The 19,569-nt window shown below is 41.7% G+C and overlaps 2 protein-coding genes across 2 annotated transcripts; both read right to left on the bottom strand.

Annotated features, from left to right (window-relative positions):
- Window positions 1–1,323: 1,323 nt before the first annotated feature.
- Window positions 1,324–3,872, bottom strand: il22ra2 (interleukin 22 receptor, alpha 2). Its single transcript, XM_061087918.1, has 5 exons — window positions 3,806–3,872; window positions 2,956–3,070; window positions 2,321–2,502; window positions 1,759–1,901; window positions 1,324–1,473 (listed from the first exon to the last, which is right to left on the bottom strand). The coding sequence occupies exons 1-5, from the start codon at window positions 3,867–3,869 to the stop codon at window positions 1,324–1,326; spliced, it is 654 nt and encodes a 217-aa protein (XP_060943901.1). The 5' UTR covers window positions 3,870–3,872.
- Window positions 3,873–5,636: 1,764 nt separating this feature from the next.
- Window positions 5,637–18,751, bottom strand: ifngr1l (interferon gamma receptor 1-like). Its single transcript, XM_061086998.1, has 7 exons — window positions 18,506–18,751; window positions 10,907–11,024; window positions 10,014–10,189; window positions 9,434–9,624; window positions 9,118–9,298; window positions 8,601–8,713; window positions 5,637–8,500 (listed from the first exon to the last, which is right to left on the bottom strand). Exons 1-7 carry the CDS (start codon window positions 18,570–18,572, stop codon window positions 8,147–8,149), a joined length of 1,200 nt encoding a protein of 399 aa, XP_060942981.1. The 5' UTR covers window positions 18,573–18,751; the 3' UTR covers window positions 5,637–8,146.
- Between the last annotated feature and the right edge of the window lie 818 nt (window positions 18,752–19,569).

Below are 19,569 nucleotides of genomic sequence, written 5' to 3'. Positions count from 1 at the left end.
TTTAAACTCCACAGCTCGGACCTTTAATGCTTTGAGTGATAAAGTGCAGCACTTTCATTTGCACAGAGTTTTGTGGCTGCAGCCGTCGAGGTATTGCTGGATGGTTGAAACTGACGGATGACGAGTCCGCTCGTCCACTGTGTCGCTCGTCTGCAGGAAGTGAGAAGACGAGACAAAGGGGGAGAAGATTAATGAGAAGCACAAAAGATAAAAAGTGTTACACTATTCTACACGTCCGTGTGCGCAGATCTAAAAATAGTGCAGAGGGTGGAGTGAGCAGAGGTAATTATAGTCATTGTGGAGAAAAGATTTCTCCTCCAGGAGTTTCATTCTCCCTCCCTCCCTCTGTCCAAACCGCCTCCGGCCTTTGTTACACGACAGCTGATACTTGTCTTCTCACTGGTTGGTCTTTTGTTACACCTGAGACAGGTCACCTTTCACTTTCTAACGATACTGTCCAACTCGTCTGAGACGCACACACATAGACACACACACACACAGACACACACACACACAGACACGAAACTTGGTGGAAGGATGGGACCTGAGCCAGGAAAGACACATTTAAACACAGATCCAAACAAAGAGACTCATCCTGGAGTCACTTTCTTCAACTTTGTGAGATCGGAAGTTTTTTGACATTTTTACCAGTTTCCCAGACAATAATTCATTCATTCAATTAATTCAGCCATAAGTAGAGGACTGATTTCTATGAGTGCAGCATTGAAGGGGCCTTGCTGGAGGTGCATTCTACTGAGAGACGTTCTGTTCAAGCCTCTCTTCATCTTACATCTCTGACCTTTCAGTTCCCTATTGACTTGTACATATTGATTCTGGGGCAGAGGCTGTGATCTGTCCCTGAGAAGCTGGAAGCCAGAGGAGTCAGAGCGATGGAGTCAGGACCCAAGGCTCTGCAACAAGCTGCCTGAGGGACTCAGGGCGTCGGCTGTCTAAAACATTTTCTCAGACTTTTATCTGATGAGTCTTTAATGCACATATTCTTACATACTATTTTTATTTATATTAACTTTTTATTTTTGTTTGACCAAGTTGTTAGTGTGCTATATTTGGTCGCAGCAACATAACCCAATTTCTTCAAAATATCTACAAATTATTTGTTTCTGTGTGTGTGTGTGTGTGTGTGTGTGTGTGTGTGTGTGTGTGTGTGTGTGTGTGTGTGTGTGTGTGTGTGTGTGTGTGTGTGTGTGTGTGTGTGTGTGTGTGTGTGTGTGTGTGTGTGTGTGTGTGTGTGTGTGTGTGTGTGTGTGTGTGTGTGTGTGTGTGTGTGTGTGTGTGTGTCTGTGTCTTGCTACCTGTGTGCACTCAGAGCGTGGTGGCACATTTCACGAGGCTCCGGTCGCTGTTCATGTCCTGGAAGGGAATCTCGACCTCGGCCTGGACGCAGTACTTTGTTTTGTGCTTCAGCTCCTTCAGAGTCAGTTTTTTGGAACAGCATTTCATCTCATACACCTCCTGCAGAGAGAGAGAGAGAGGATAGAGAGAAGGAGAGAGAGATAGAGAGAGAGATGGAGAAGAAGACAGGGAACATGTCCACATTAAATATTAAGTGATGATGTACAGTCGATTGTTTGCTTGTTTTCTATCACGTACACAGTGTGTGTGTGTGTGTGTGTGTGTGTGTGTTTGTGTGTGTGTGTGTGTGTGTGTGTGTGTGTGTGTGTGTGTGTGTGTGTGTGTGTGTGTGTGTGTGTGTGTGTGTGTGTGGTGTGTGGTGTGTGTGTGTGTGTGTACCTGTACCTCCTCTCCACTGGCGTGTGTGAGGTAGATGTTGTAGAACAGACTGCTGTGCATCTTCTGGACCATCGGTCGGGGGGGCTTCACACGGACCACAATCCCTTGCTCTGTGACAATCAGCCGCAGGAAGGGTCGGCTGATCGTAGCTGCAGACAGAAGGATCACGATTAAGATTTTAAATGACACACAAAATCAAAGAGATGGAAGAGTGACGAACAGAAAAAGGAAGCAGATATAACTTTATCAGTGCTTTTGCTTTTACCTTTGAAAACAGTTTTTTAAATGATTTTTCATTTAAATTGACTTTACTGTACAAGTAATCCAGTAAAATATACTTCATTGTTAAATAAATAGATGTTTTATAGTTAACTAAAAAAGTAGATTCACTTCAAAAATCCTGAAATCATAGTACAAGGTGTCATGGAGGAAGAGAGGGAACACGAAGAAGAAGACGAGGAGGAAGAAGAAGTGAATGAGGAGGAGGAGGCGGAGGAGGAGTAGGAGAAGAGGAGCAGCAGCAGCAAGAGGAGAAGAAGAAGAGGGAGGAGGAGGTGTCAACACTCACTGTCCCCGCGGGGGTTGAATCTGGGGGAGAGGGCCCAGGCTGATTTGTTGGAGGGCAGAGAGGAGGCGTGAACTCTGGCGTAGTACCACTCCCTGGGGTCAGAGGTCACATTACTGAGGTCACACTCAGGCTTCTGGATCCCCTGACAACCGTCCACATCCAACCACTCAGGCTCCCCGTAACTGAAGGGGGGGGGGTTAAAGGTCAAAGGTGGCATTGACAGCCACTAGGTGTCGCACTGGAGCAGCTGAATGTCAAACCATAAAATGGTTCATCGGCCACAGATTAAAGGTGAAATATATGTCTTGTGTCTGTGTGTGTGTGAGAGTGTGTGAGTATGTGTTTTGTGTGTGTGTGTGTGTGAGAGAGAGAGTGTGTGGGTGTGTGTGTGTGAGAGAGTGTGTGAGTGTGTTTTTGTGTGTGTGTGAGAGAGTGTGTGAGTGTGTGTTTTGTGTGTGTGTGTGTGTGTGAGAGAGAGAGAGAGAGAGTGTGTGGGTGTGTGTGAGAGTGTGTGTCTGAGATAGATAGTGTGCTGGTGTGTGTGTGTGAATATGTGTGTGTGTGTGTGTGTGTGTGTGTGTGTGTGTGTGTGTGTGTGTGTGTGTGTGTGTGTGTGTGTGTGTGTGTCGTCTCACATCTTCCACTGGATGTAGTATTTCAGCGAGGTCTGGTTTGTGGGCGGAGTCCAGAGCAGAATGTTCTGATAGTCCACAGAGTCGAACCTCACCTGAGCAGGTGGAGCGAGCATCACTGCCAAACAGGAAGTGATGGATTATTGACTGTGGTGGTTTATGAGCAGATCCAATCATCAATCACTGACACAAAAAAATCAAACAGAGTTTTTAAAGTAATAAATATAGTTTTCATTATACAGCTGAGCAAAGCTGGTCAAATACAAATTAGGGAAGATGTTGTTTAAAGCTGTTACACAGAATAAATGACAAAGGACCAAAACTAAAGTAAGTAAATACAGAAAAAAATATCATATTCTTTAGGCTAATATATACAAAAATGCAGAAATACATAATTACTTAAAATACGTTACATGCAGTTTTTAAGTTACTTATATATTTCAGCATTTATTCATCCATTCATTTATCTATATTTGTAATATCTGTATTTGTAAAAGTACATAAACGATACGAACATGTTAAATAAAACTGTTCCGTCCACATTGGGATACACACAGTTTATTTAGATGAGTGATGTTTCATAAAGAAAAAGAATAATCTTCTTTTTATCTTTTTGGTCGGAACATGGGCTTTTCATTCTTAGAAAGATTTTGAGCCTCATCAGTTTGAACGATTGTTCCTGAAAACACACAAGTTATTTCCTTTAAATGTTACAGCACGTTACACACATTCCTCTCATCACGTCAAGGCCTAAAGTAAGTTAAGTTTCTCCTCCTCTTCTTCACTCTAACACAAGTTTAAAATCTCCCTGTGGTAAATGTCTTGTGATATGGGAGCAGAACTGAAGTTTCACCTTGTGCAGCGACGCAGACTCCCAGGTTCCCCAGCATCACGGCTCCGAGCAGCAGACGAGTCATGATGTCGATGATGGTAAACACACTCACACACAAATACACACAACCTGAGCCACACTGGACTGATGCTGCCCAGCGGCACCTCGGCCTTTAACCAGGTTCCAACTTCTCCCTTTTGTGTTTATTGCATACACAACCTACACACTGAGGCCGCGTCACATCCACCAACGCTCATTATACGTTTTCCTTTTACAGAAGTGCCATTTACCCACGACAGCTTTCGTCACAGGCGGGTCACTTTACACATGTTCCAGTCTGTGCTGTAATAGTGTGCATGTCTACGTACAGACTCCAGCGCCTCATGATGACTCGACAGTTTCCTGGCGTCTTAGATTCCTGATGCCGACACATGGAATTTCAGAAAACGTCACAGAATCACAAAAACGAAAACAACCGAGGCAAGATGTGACTATTCCTTCCTCAACATATTTCTTTAGGTCGAATTCCACTGATGCAACATAAACTAGAGTTTGAACATTTTCCCTTTTAATGCATGTTTCTAAAAAGGTTGGCGATTGGAAGAAAAAGGTTAAATCTAACCGGCTAAACTGGCCAATTTTATACCCAAGATAAAAGATGAAAGAAAAGTATATCTTTTTTAAATTGCAATCTTTCGTTCAGAGACGTTCGTCACAACATGAACCATTTTCTTGGTTTCTAACCAGAATATAGTTTAATTAGTTTTTATAAACAACCAATAGGATTCATTAATGTTTTTTGATCTAATTTGGATTTGATTGATGTGTTTCCTCATTGAGGCTCAATTTGTTTTGCTTCTTGTTCCTCTTCACGTTTGCTGTGCGGCTTCAGGTTCATGTTAATATTAATTTGTTACCGTAACCAGACATAACTATCTGCGGTTCAACCTCTTCACTGGAAACGTCAGCGGTTACAGGAAATGTGTTTCATAATGACCAGTAACCAACATCAAGCTGTTAGAGAGAGAGAGGAGGCCTCTAACCAGCAGGTCGGCGGTTCGATCCCAGACTTCCCCATCTGCATGCCGAGGTGTCCTTGGGCATGACCCTGAATCACCCCTGCAGCCCATAGATGCACTGTGTGTGTGTGAATGGGTGAATGTAAAAACTGTCCAGTAAAGTACTTTGAGTGTTCATGAAGAAAATCTCTACATGAACTGGTTACAAACAGTATTTAACATCTTATTCACCAATTGTGTCCGTTTCTTCTTTATTTTATCATCTTTATTCTAATCATCTCGTAAATATTTCCAGTAGAAAGCGACTTTATATTCATTTTGATCCAGAATATTAACCTAAATCCTGCCAGTGCAAATTAAAATTCCTGTTTCATCGTTACAGTTGAAATGCACTTCATCAAGAATGGGACTTATTTTTTATATTGTTTCTCGGACACCGAGCAGCAGCGGAGGAGAAACCCAATAGTGAAGTGTGTTATCAACTGTTACTGGTAACAATTAGGTCACACACACACACACACAGGCACACACGCACACACACGGTCTCCCTCGTCGCTCAGATTACTGGTTTCAGAGGAAATTGCTAAAATGTCACACGTATGCTTCTTCCCTTAAATAGTAACAATGTGCGAGAGAACGTGATGCAGTGATTTAAATAGTCCGTCAGTCCTGCAGTAATAACCCAGTTCTTAATTGGCTGCCATCAACACTGAAATACCAACTTCCCTTCAATCTCATTACAGACAGTAACTCCGTGAACAGACCATTTAGAATTCCAGCTGCAGGATGAACTTCAGCTGACATGCTTCAACAGAACAGGACACAACCAGGAGAAGGTAGCAAATACACAGGATGTGTTTTTTATTGAAGTAATGTACTGCAAAAAAATAAAAATCACAGTAGGATGGAAGCTTGAGATACTTAAAATAAAACAATTAGGTCACAGAATCCAGGAGAAAAAGGCGTCGGACTGTAATGGGTTGCCTGGTTCTTTTTAAATCCAAACAAAGTAAACTCAAACATTGTTTCATATAGACAATCTTCAAAGTGTTAAGTAGAATCGTCTAAAAATCGTACACACACACACAAAGAAACCTTTTTTCCTGTTACCTAATCATTGTCATTATTATTCAAAATAAAACACGTTGTAGGTTGAGTCACATTTTGCATTTACAGTGAGAGGGAACTTGAAATGTTTAAAGACGCAGTAACATTTTAGATTCAAACAGAGCCACGAAACGATTCCACAGCTAAAATCGTCCCGAAACTAATTTCTTGTATCTTCAGCAACTAGAAGAATAAAGAACTCGATCTCTGCATCATCAGTCTGGGTCTCATTACAGCCAGACCTCCGTTATCTCCACAGCACCGTGTCAGGCTCCACCAGTTATCATTCAGGAAAAAACAAAGCATAGGTGTGTTTGCATTGCTTTAAACCAATCACATTAGTCTCGGGCAAGTCTAGGCCCATGATTCAGTGACGTTCTTCCCCATTAAAACAGAGCTGAACAGATAATGCAGATCATTTAATTATAAGAAATATAATTATTTGTATTTGTTTTCTTTAAACACAACTTTAAGACTTTAATAATTTATAGTATATTATTGGCTTTTGGTTTAAGTTGTAGAATTTTTCTATTGAAGAATTTGAGTGGTTAAAGAAAGTGAAAAAATTATATTAATAAAAAAATGGATCCATGCATGTATCGGGATCAACACCAAAATATGACTTTTTCTTCCTCAGGTCATGTTCCACCCTTTCACTAGATCTCATGGAATTTGGTCCAGTGTTTTTTATCGTTGTCCTGCTGACGAACAAACAAAGGCCAAAGAAAAGAAAACTTCCTTTGCTGAAGTAATAAAAACTATTTGTGGCAGCGAGAACATCCTCATTTGTAAGTGTGATGTTGACACAGAACCGAGCATTAACACAAACGTGTTGTACGAACAATACAAAACAAACAAATAATATGTACAAATCACTGAGATAGGAAGGAAGCCAAACAGCTGAGTAATGTTACAAAACATCACTTAGGTCTTACAAAATGTGAATAAACTAATGCATACATTTTCGAAGATCTATTAAAATTTAAAAGTAGAAATATTTGAAGCGCTTCTATACACATTCTGAATGTTTGATTATTTTTTACAAATTACATTTTCATTTCACACAACAGAATTTAAAGAGGCACAAAACGTTATTCTGGAGCTTTAAGGTGCATCATAATCATAGGAAAATAAAAGCATCTGAATAGTATAGAAAAAAAAAACAATGAAGTGCAAATCAGCAAATACATTTAGAGGATGTATCAGTCCACAGTGAAAGCAGGATTTAGACTCTGCTAGTGATGCAAATGTTATTGCTTGTGCTCATGCAACAGATGTGAATAGATACAGTATGATATCATGCTTATGAAACGGTTAATGAAGGTGATTTTGTTTGCTGTTCTATCTTAAAGGAGATATAGTGACTTTCATGAATTAAAAGCATTTTTCTTTCCGTCCTGGCAACCAAACAGGAAATAGAGGCAAAGTCTCACCTTTAAAATATGTATTGATTGAATGGATTTAATGTCAGAGAGCCTCCGAGTATTATTTACTTCTCACCACAAGTAAACTTTGTTAACTTGTGGTGAGAACAGACGCATCATTGATTCGGTTTTTGGGCGTCACATGACAATGGCACTTAACGTGAATGCGTTGGACCAACTGGTCGCTTTCGGGAACAATTCTAACATAGTGCAATAACTTCTCTCTTATTGTCTTTCTGCTCAGTAAGTTTTCTCAGGTTGTTTATTCCACCAGGTGGGCAGAATAAAGTGTGTGTGTGACAAAGATCTGTAACATCGGTCTGCGTAAAGTTAAACATCCCTCACAAGAGTCTGATGAAAATCGGTTTAGTAGATTTTTTGGGGCTTCCATTATTACCAACCATCGCTTTAATGCATCATTTATCTAACTCCCACATCCCATAACGATGCTTCCTCATTAACTCTTACGATTGGACAAGCAGACGTTTTTGAAGAGCAGAAAAGTGAATCACAGGTTCAAAGCTGAAACACTGCTGATTGATCAAATTAACATTTTGTACAGATTTGGTATCGGTCATTACTGAGGCTGAAAACAAAGGGAAGGTTTTACTGATTTTCAAAAGGGACGGTTCCTTTTCAGCTTTGATGAGGACATTGACTGAACCTCCTGAAATGTGTAACCATAACTCCCCTGGGAGTTGCTTCCTCAGCTGTACTAAACTGTCAGTCAGATCATTACAGATTACAGATTACAGGCAAGAGCCACATCCAACCTTCCCATCCAACATGTTGGGAGGTTACCGGCATCAGCTTCAGGAGCGGTAGGCCTGCAGCAGCTCGCCGGAGCCCATCGTCACCAGCACCGGACGCTTCTCGTAGCCGGACTCGCTGTCGTTCTGTGGCTCGTCTTCATCCAGGCTGCTGCCTCTCATGTATCCCTGTCCTTCATCGCTCTGGTGCCCCCCCTCGTCGGGCACTTCTTCAGCGTTTGTCACGCCGGTCCGCAGCCGGAGCACAGGTGACTCAGTGGGGGGAGCAGCGGGGGTGAACTCGGGCTCTTCCTCGTTGGACAGTAGAGGTGTGGGAGAGGACGGCTCCACTCTTACCACACAGACCGGCTCGGGAGGAACTTTCGGCGCGGTGTCCTGCTTGTATCTGCGGATTGACTTCACGACACAAAGAGGAAAAGTTGAACAGCTGCTTCGGAATAATATGAATTCAAATGAGGCTCATCATATAAAACCTGATGTGGTAGAAAGAACATACCAAAAAGGATGGAAGCTCAGTCTTTGGGTTGACCTTCTTTTTGTAAAACAAGAAGAGGAAAAAAGCGAGAACACAGACGCCCAACACGCTGACCACGATGTAGATAATGTTATCTAGGAAAAACAAATTGGAAGAATGAAGACATTTGAAGACAGACAACTAACTACTTGCAGGACGACAGTTACAAGAACTCATTTGTCTCAGCTGCCTTTGCCATTAAAATGAATTACAGTAACTTTGAGATCCTAAATATCCTTATGTTTTAATGCTTTTTTGCAAGTCAGACCTAAAGGTCTCAGGCTGAGAGCAGTACACAGTCTGGAAGAATATTCCGGATAATGTTTTTCAACTTTTTGTAGAAGTTCCACCTAGTGGACGACAAACACCACACTTTGTACACAGCTGTAAGTTTACAATTTTTGAGACAAAGTGTCAAAATCTAGGTGATAAAATTCGTACATAACATTACAAATCCAAACAGAGTAATGTTTGGACCCCTGATGAAATATTACTCAACTGTTCTTGCCAGGTGGCATTTCTTCATCCATCCGCCTGGCGCAGTACAGCTGCGTGGATTTAACGGCCATTTTGTCCAGCTCTCCCGTGATGCTCAGACAGTGCTCTTTGTGCTCCGCCTCCACCGGCAGCTTGTCCTCCTTACACACCCTCTCCACACAGTTGAAACGATGCTTAAAGTTCTGCACACACAAACAGATCGTGAAGAAAACCAATGCTGCTCATTACAAATGTTGAACAACAGGTGTGTGATGACATATTGCAGCTGTTTACTTCCACTAATAACACTTTTCAAATGTGCGACTGTTCATTCTGACCTGGCCGTCGATCACAACGTCGTATTTAAACTCATGAAGCGGTGGTTTGCTGTTGCTTTTCTTCATTCTCTTTTTTGAACCTTGGCTGTCGGGCTTCAGGCTGTAGTGCCACAGCCAGGGATGCATGAAGCGGAACGTGACAGTGTCGTCTAGATGTGTCGTGACGTTAACTGGTGGGAGGTCCACAGAACCTGGGAACCAACATCATCACGTTTAGAATAACAGCAGCGAACATGTTACTGCCCGAGTTCCATCGTTGAGTCACTACATGCGACACAGGGATGTTTAGATTCTGTTTGTTTTCAAGCCTCAATGATATGTCTTTATCGTAAGGGTTTGATAACAACATCTTAGGAATCATTAACCTTTTTTTAATATACATTATTTAGTGACGGATAAATCTGCATCAGAAATGTTTTACTCGCAAATATCATACCGGTTTCTAAATCTCAAGAAGTACCATCACAATTATCTTGTGCTGTTTGTCTGCAGCAGGGCAACGACAAGAGAGAACCCTCGACCTGAGCTTTCTGTGAATTCATCAGTGGGAATATGTGGGAATGCCGACATCACTACTCACATTTCTGATGTGTATAGGAGTCCATGTAGTAGCTGTAAGTGAGTTCTTCACTAGATTCAGACTCATTCTGACCATTGACGGCAGTTACAAGCACAAAATAGTTGTTGCTTGGATCAGAGAACTCTGACAGATCGGCCCAGAGGGCCGGAGGCTCCACCCACAGCACAGAGGGCAAGCTGGAGAGAAAGAGGAACAACATTCAGGATGTCACAGAAAGTCTTAGTTACAAGTTGAAGGTGTAAAGTTTGTAAGATGACGATTGTTAACCAGACAGGAAGGCTTATATGAAACAATACTACTGCTTAATGCATTATGGGATATGTAGCATGCTGAAAATAATAATATAAATCACTTGTCTGCAGTAGTTTTAAAAACAGCTAATTCAAAGCCTGCAACACATGTTAATAAAGGCTTTATAAAGCAATAGTATCTGGTTCTATTATCTATTATGTTCCCAGAAACAATTTTAAACATGAACCTGAAAAGGATTTGTGGAATCACTTCAGAATTGTTTTAGCAGATAATTGAGCGGATATAAAATTATCTTCTCTTTTCTCAGAATCCTCTTTAGCTGGAAGACGATGAAAATAACGACTCAAGCTCTAATCAAGCTCAAGTGTCAAGAGCAAAGTACGTCTCTGATTTATCCACCTCCTCCTTAGCTCTAAATTAAATTGTTCTCCAGGAGTATGATGTTGAACACTAGTTGACTTACTTGCACAACAGAGTTTGTGCTTTCAATTCAAGCATCAATTCTCATGAGGTCATGTTTATTAATGCGTTTCACATATTTTAAAGCACAGATCATCCACAAAAGGATCTACTACAAAATGGCAAACACAGATATTTGACAGGTAATTCATAGAAAATAGAAAAACTTGACTACATCTGACCTTTTAGATTTAAGGATCTCGACTTTGAATCGGAGCCCTGGCAAGAATTGTCCGTAGCTCCACTTCAGGGTGTTTTGCAGATTGTGGCACTGCAGGGTCACGTTGGTCGGCGGCTCCACTGTGGAGACAGAGACAGAGACGTCAGACATCACATATTTAGAGACATTCAACCTTTTTACGACCAGCACCAAAATCAGAAATACGATCAGAAAGCCCTTAGATGAGACACCCGCTCGGTACAGAAAAGCTTTTACAGACTCATCCCAGACTCGGCTCTTCTTGTCAATGGGTCTGTGCATTAAAGTCATGAAGGCTTTTTCAATTCCCCAAACTCCCCACTAGAGGGCACTGCATGACAACTGATATAGAATACATTGGTGCGAGTCACTATTGAAATATGTGTGTTTTTTATATTCACACACAGAAGCAGAAGCTCGATGCGCACCTTGTTTACAACATGTTTTCTAGTCTGGATTCTTTACAAAATGAATTCACACGATTTTCTGTAAACCAGGTGGTGTGGAAAATAAGCCCGTCTCTTCTGGCACTAAACTCCGAACTTCCTGACGGCCTACACACAAGTTCCTCTACTCCAAAGAAGTCAAAGCAGAGCACAACAACCCAAGATACGGGTCATTATATCGTACTAGTCTGTACACGTTTACACAAGTCTGTTGTTTCCCCCTTGCTGACAGGAAGCTGCTGCATTTCTGACTGTTGCAGTGATTGTGTCCACACCCCAGAGTTCCCTGCACTTGTTTGAACTATTTAAATTTTTTTTGGAACTAGCATCAAGGCTGATGGAGGAAGACAGGCCTCACACATTAAACTTAAAAAAAAAAGCTTTTAAAAGAAGACAAAAAAGCGGCTCCAGCTCCATGTTCCTAGTTATTCACTGAACACACATTCACGTTTATGACATGAAATAATAACAGAAACAAAAAAGTATCCCACGCATTTTAGTTTCATTTCCTTTGCGAACGTGCATGCATGTGATAATACAGATCCACACACTGCGATGTGAGAAGTGTGAAACAGATCAGTGCACACGTTTACTGTAAAGAAGTGATAACCACAACAGTGAAGCTGGTTTCTGAGGTATGACACCACAGGGGCTCGAGACACACAAACACTCACACTCACCTAACCACAACATTTAACTATGTCTACATTCATTTTAACGTGTTGATTCGATATTTTGGAAGCCCAATGTAATTATATACAGTACTGTGCAAAAGTTTTAGGCAGGTGAGAAAAAATGCTGTAAACTAAGAATGCCTTCAAAAATGGAAGTGTTAACAGTTTATTTTGATCAATTAACAAAATGCAGTGAGCAAACAAAAGAAAAATCTAAATCAAATCAATATTTGGTGTTAATACCCTTTGCCTTCAAACCAGCATAAATTCTTATAGGTACACTTGCACAAAGTCAGGGATTTTGTAGGATTATAGTCAGGTGTATGATCAACCAATTATACCAAACAGGTGCTAATGATCATCAATTTCACATGTAGGTTGAAACAGTCATTAACTGAAACAGAAACATCTGTGTAGGAGGCTTACAACTGGGTGAGGAACAGCCAAACTCTGATACCAATGTGAGGTTGTGAAAGACAGTTTGATGTCACAGGTCATACACCATGGCAAGACTGAGCACAGCAACAAGACACAAGGTAGTTATACTGCATCAGCAAGGTCTCTCCCAGACAAAGAATTCAAAGCAGACTGGGGTTTCAAGATGAGCTGTTCAGGCTCTTTTGAAGAAGCACAAAGAAACGGGCAACGTTGAGGATCATAGACGCAGTGGTCGGCCAAGAAAACTTAATGCAGCAGATGAAAAATACATCAAGCTTATTTCCCTTCGAAATCGGAAGATGTCCAGCAGTGCCATCAGCTCAGACCTGGCAGAGACCAGTGGGACCCATGTACACCCATCTACTGTCCGGAGAAGTCTGATCAGAAGTGGTCTTCATTGAAGAGTTGCAGCCAAAAAGCCATACCTCCGACGTGGAAACAAGGCCAAGCAACTCAGCTATGCACGAAAACATAGGAACTGGGGTGCAGAAAAATGGCAGCAGGTGCTCTGGACTGATGAGTCAAAAGTTGAAATATTTTGCTGTAGAAGAAGGCAGTTTGTTCGCCGAAGGGCTGGAGAGCGGTACAATAATGAGTGTCTGCAGGCAACAGTGAAGCATGGTGGAGGTTCCTTGCAAGTTTGGGGCTGCATTTCTGCAAATGGAGTTGGAGATTTGGTCAGGATTAATGGTATCCTCAATGCTGAGAAATACAGGCAGATACTTATCCATCATGCAATACCATCAGGGAGGCGTATGATTGGCACCAAATTTATTCTGCAGCAGGACAACAACCCCAGACATACAGCCAATGTCATTAAGAACTATCTTCAGCGTAAAGAAGAACAAGAAGTCCTGGAAGTGATGGTATGGCCTCCACAGAGCCCCACTCTCAACATCATCAAGTCTGTCTGGGATTACATGAAGAGACAGAAGGATTTGAGGAGGCCTACATCCAAAGAACATCTGTGGTTAGTTCTCCAAGATGTTTGGAACAACCTACCAGCCGAGTTCCTTCAAAAACTGTGTGCAAGTCTACCTAGACGAATTGATGCTGTTTTGAAGGCAAAGATTTCTCTTCTGTTCATTCACTGAATTTTGTTATCACTTCCATTCTTGAAACCATACTTAGTTTACAGCATTTTGTCTCACCTGCCTAAAACTTTTGCACAGTACTGTATATATATTTTTTAAGATGTCACTGTCATTGTTACATTAAATCTGTGAAACATTTTATAAATACGATTTTACAGCAAGTATATGGTCCAGATGTCATAGTTGTCTGGACAAAATAATGCATGACTTGCCCAGCACCAAAACAATATTTAATTAACAGATTTCAAAGCAAAGCTGCGGAACATTAAGCAAACAGTGAGCGCACTGAAGAGTTTGAGTGAACGACACTAAATGAGGACAGAAAAACGTGGTTGAGAGATTTGTGCCTTCAAAACGAAATCGTGGTTCAGAAGCAGGAAGAGAAACAGATGCTATCTGACATCAAAACAAGGTCGTTGGTGATGTATGTAAAACTCTCAAACTTGTGCTGCTGCAAAACACTTTCGTTTTAACCAACTCATTAACACAAACATTAAAAAGTAAGCCCCACAATGTGTTGTATAGATTCACAGTAAGAAGATCTGCAAGAAAATCTGTTCTCACTTAATTATTTTAAGAATAAGTACTGATATTATCAGGATTATCATTATATCGAGAATGTTACTTAAGTTACACTTAAGTAAGCATTGACTTCCTCTATGTATGTAATAATAAGTAAGTACTAGTAAAAGTGTATAAGCATAGTAAAAAGGTACATTTGATCAAGACAACATTTTCATATATTACATCAATAGATTAGTAATACTCATGCATTAATGTAAAAGCAGGATTTTACTGTTGTAGTTTGTTGAGTTGGAGCTCGGAAGTTAATGATTATTTCGCTTATGGATTCATCCGCTGATTATATTTATTTTAATACACACACACTTAATTTCTTTTAAAAATGTTCAGTATCTTGTTTGTTATTTTCCTATTAACACTTAGATGGCAAATCTACTCACACAAAATGAAAGTATCTTTTAGTTTTAGGAAAGCCCCACTAGTCCCGAGAGTTGTGCTAGAATACAATACATGGTGACTCATCACAATTATGTACAGTTTGTCAGGGAATTACTGCAAAACAGCAAGCTTCAAATAACTCTGTATTCTAATTAGGGATGGGCATTCGATTAAATTGTCTTCATCGATCGTCGGGAGAGTTAATGATGAATTTTCGATTAATCATTAATATTTTTATATTAAAATTCACTATTTATGGGCTGTTAAAATGCAGTGAAAATAGAAAAAACACAGCGTGTTTCCTCATTGAGATCTTTATTACAAGATGAACAACTCTTGTGGCAGTTAAACGGGATCGTTCAATGGTTACACTTGAAAATATGCGCTGCTGTACTCTTCAGCCCTGCTGAGAGAGCAGCTAGCCGCTGAGAGCTAGCTCGATCTTACGGTTCTCGACCTCTCAGTCCGGCCGTTGTCACGTTCTCACTCCCGGAGCCCCTCCACCAGACCCGCCTTTGTCCGGGTCCGAAGAGGCTAGCTTTCGAGCTAGCCTCCGCTAGCTGCGGCGGCTAGCTGCGGAGCTCGGCTGAATGTCCGCACACGGACCCTCAGTCTACGGGGAAGGGAACCCGGAGAGACCCGGGTCTGGGTGAGGTTCCGGGATTGATGACATGACAACAACCGGACTGAGAGGTCGAGAACCGTCAAATCCATCTAGCTCCCAGCGGCCGGTCCCCCAGCGGAGCTTGTCGAGTGTTACTCCGGGCTGCTTCCTACAGCTGCTAACGTCGTCACTGTGCTGCGTTCAGGCAACTCGGATATTCTGCCCTCCTACTCATGCGCTCATGGAGACGTATAGCTTCGCAGTGTTGGCAGTGAACGCAACATAATTTCGTCGAAGACAAAATAATGTCCTCGACGAAATTCTTTATGATCAATTAATCGATCGTCGATTAATTATGCCCATCCCTAATTCTAATCTCCACAACACAACAAGACTCATAAGTCAAAAATGTGCACAAGATTACACGAAACTGTAAAAACACACCACTCAAGTTTGAGAAAAGCCACGGAAGAAAATATCAAACCCACACACGTGATGTTTAGTGTAGAAGGGGAACACCATGACCCTCATCTCTTATCTGTTGTCTGGCAATGAGACGTGAGATGGAGCAGCTGAACGTGTCTGAGCTGAAGGAAGTCAGGCCCTGCAACACAAGCCGGCTGAGAAGGATAAAAGACAGAAGAGTGCAGTAAAGGGTAGAAGGGGATTTCTAAATCAGCCGATTTTGACATTTCACATGTGGACAGATCCACACGGGCCTTCAGCCTCAGCTCTGCGATCAAGACCGTGTCGACCTCAGACCAAATCAGCAGCAGCTCTCAGCAGGAAAGGAAGGGCTCCTCCCGAATGACATTTTCAATTCCGCTCACAAATTTCACTTCATGTGCTGAGAAAACGGCACATGACCTCTGCTGCGCTGAAGATACACAAACTGCGTCGCCTCAAATCCAGCAGTACAGGACACTATCTACATTTTAGACTGAATTCACCTCAACAGTTTTATACCGAGTCACATATTTCCTGAACTATTCAATCACACACACAACTTATTTAGTATGGGCCACACCAACATCAAATAAAGAGCAGAAGTGGGAGATTTGAACGCCAGGATACACAAGTACAGGGTTCCTGCAAATCAAAGCAAGTTGGACTTCTAAATTTAAGACAAGTGGGAGGAGGAGGAGGAGACGAGGGGAGAGCAGGTAAATGCTGCGTTTCTTGGTGGAATCGCTCTCGGCAATCTCACTCTGCAGAGGCTGAGAAGCTTCCTGCAGGAAACACACTGTCTCACACTCATTGTCTCATGCCGCTTTCGTCGGTGCTGATCATTTGTTCCCAGTGTATTTGCACTTCCCCATAAACAGCCGGTTCTGACCCCCCCCCCCCCCCCCCCCCAAGGGACCATGAGCACAATTCTGCTGCCCTCACACCCGTGACCCATGAAAACCTTTGCTGACACAGTCACATTTGACATGGCAGAGGTCCTGCTACAATTCTCCCCCCTTTAAAACTGTTTGATCAGTCTGTCGGACTAAGAAGAGGTAGACACAGAACACAATGAGCTGTAAACAAACAGTATTCACCGCAGCAAGTTACCAGGATGGATTACCGTAAAACTCTGTGCCATATTGGAAGGAACTTGTTCAATTGTAGTGCCGATCCGGATCAGGGGGGTAGATCAAGGAGTTAGTTTATTTATTTGAGAACCAATATCTGTAAACGGGTAAAAGTGTGTGTGGATCTGTATAGTGATCTGGATTTTGTAAATCAAATATGTATTTTTACCACTTTACCATAACAAATCTGATGCAATACGTGTATTACGGTGATAAAGCGACCAATCAGTCTTAGCTGAGGTCTGAGGTCCCTTCTAGTTAATGAATAGAACCCCAGGACTAATAAATAATAATAAGACTGGTAAATTGTGAGATTTCGCCAGATATGATGATATTTTTTGTTTTCATTTTTAACCGACTGCCATACAACACATGTGAGAACAGGGTTATACAGTTTGATCAGAGAATTAAAGTATTGTCTTGACATCCTGTTGGCTGCTGCACAACCACTCCCACTGCAACACCCCCCAGCTGCAAATCCTGTTTGTGAGTCACTATTACTGGTTGTGTATGTCAATTCAAGCAAAAGGCCTCAGACTAAAAGCTCTTCAGTCTCAGCAGCTTCTTCCTATCTAGGTTTTTATATCCTAGAATATGTATTTCCAAAGTACTGCTGTGAAAGGTTTTGTGTAATTCCGGGTGGTTTACAAAATTTCACCTCATCTTCTCTCAGGCAAAACATGACGAGTATGTGCTGTGGATTGCGCAACTGAGAAGGTCTTGAGTAATAACGAAAACTGTAAAGAGGAAATAAAGAAAAGCTGAAGTCTTCCAACCATCAGTCACATGTGGGCTTAGGAGTTCATCTCTGGGCAAATAACATTTAAATAACAAACACAAATACCAACAATTAGATAACAAACTAAAAGAAAGCTGGCAAAGAACTAAGAATAATGTAAATACTGTTCTTTGTGGCTGTTCTGGGTCAATTTATGGTCATTTAAATGATTTCCCAATAAGAAGAAATCACAGCTGCTTTCAGACATGAAAACATGCATTGAACTCCATGATCTCTGGACATTCTCCAGAGGGGGGGTATGGGACCCCGTGTAGAGAGCCGCAGAAAGTCCAGAAGAGCTGAGAGCAGGAGATTCCGTTGTATAAAGGGAAAACCCTGGAGAGAGTTCCGATCCAATTCTGTGCACAATCTGAAAACAGCTTTAGAAACTTCATCAACACGGCCACTCGCTCAGGAGGATCTCCTGAAGTTCTCTCACATGGGCTCATTTGGACATTCTCCGGAGTTTTACCAGGAGCCGGGCAATGCTCATTTCTTAACTCACTATTTGAGTTTTCACAGGCAGGGTCTCCGGAGAATGTCAGGAGGATTATCCGGAGTTCAGTGCCTGTCTTTAAAGGGATAGTTCACCCAAAAATGAAAACTCCACTCAGGATCGTGTGATGTGCACATTTTCATTTTGGGGTGAACTATCCCTTTAACACTGGTGAGCTGAAGCCTTTAAAAGCAGAAGCATCTCATCCTGGCGACTGCAGCTTATTTACATCAGACACCAGAACATGAATGTGATCTATGAATAATGAATTATGAATTATGTGTCACAGTGTTGTTCTAACATGTGAAGAGAAAAGGAAAACTCCCTCCAGCTGTTAGCCGCAGGCCGCTAGCCGCTAGCTAACAGGGATACAGTGGCGTTTCCCTGTCATGATGAAGATGATGATGCGGAGCAGCTCCTCTTCATCATCTTCATCATGACAACACTTATTTCACAGATCACTTCTCACACGTGCTCTTCTTCTTCAACTGTCACAGAAAAACACGAGAACTCACCGAGAGCCCGCGCAGCAGCGATCCAGAGGAAAAGGTGGAAAACGGGATGAAGCCTGACCGGAAACATTCTCAGCTCGAATCCCAACGCTCGAACTTTACTTCGCGTTCACGTGAAACGGTGACAAACGACTAATGAGGAGAAGGTTTCATGGAGAAGGAGAAACGACGGGAGCTGACGGGAAACGAGTCCGGACTGCGAGGGACACCATGAGACTCCTGGTGCCTTCAGTGACCCTCGGAGATCCAGGCTTTCTCCGTCTTCTTTGGAGGTTCCTCCCAACGGCAGCCTGCATCCAAGGGGCTGCGTTACTGCCTCCTGCTGGAGGGTCCTCACGCCTACAGTGTCCGGAGTGTCACATGGTATGCGTTCGTGTCAAAGCAAGAATTTACAGTAGTAGTAGTAGTTTTATAATAATAATTAGAAGAAGAACAACAACAACAACAACAACAAGAATTATACTAACAAGAAGAAGAATTATAATAACTAGAAGAAGAAGAAATTATTATCATTATTGTTATTATTCAGGGTAGTAGTGCCAGCCTATACACTCCGATAATAACTTTTGTGGGATTATTATAATCCCACAACATTATTAATGTTAATGTTGTTGTTGTTGTTGGTGGTAAATATAAAATGAGAGAGAAAACGTTTCATTAAACTAACTAAACTAAATTGATTAGGATTAGACTGATTGATAACTTTAATCAATCAGTTAACCCTTTTATTCTGGAAAATGTATCTTCCAATTTACAGAATGTGTTTATATATATTTTTACCAAACTCAAAATAATCTCATGTCTGTCTTGTGGCCATGAACAGGAAACACACATTGCATTGCACAATAATAGGAAATGGCCCTCGATAGGTGTCATCATTTTCAAATAGAACTTAAATCAAACATATTATCTATGGCATCCTGACTGGTTCTGGGCTTTCCTGTGTAGAACTATGTTTTCTGTGTGTATATATAATCCGAGGCTTTAAATCTGACCGTATCACAGACTGTGACTCAACGGCTTCCTCTGTGGGATACTTCCTCCATCCTGACGTCAGCTGGATGTGA

This window comes from Limanda limanda, chromosome 15 (genome assembly GCF_963576545.1).
Source record: "Limanda limanda chromosome 15, fLimLim1.1, whole genome shotgun sequence".
Lineage (NCBI taxonomy): Eukaryota > Metazoa > Chordata > Actinopteri > Pleuronectiformes > Pleuronectidae > Limanda > Limanda limanda.
The sequence above is the reverse complement of the archived record's forward strand: the minus strand, read 5'-3'. Positions and strand labels throughout refer to the sequence as shown.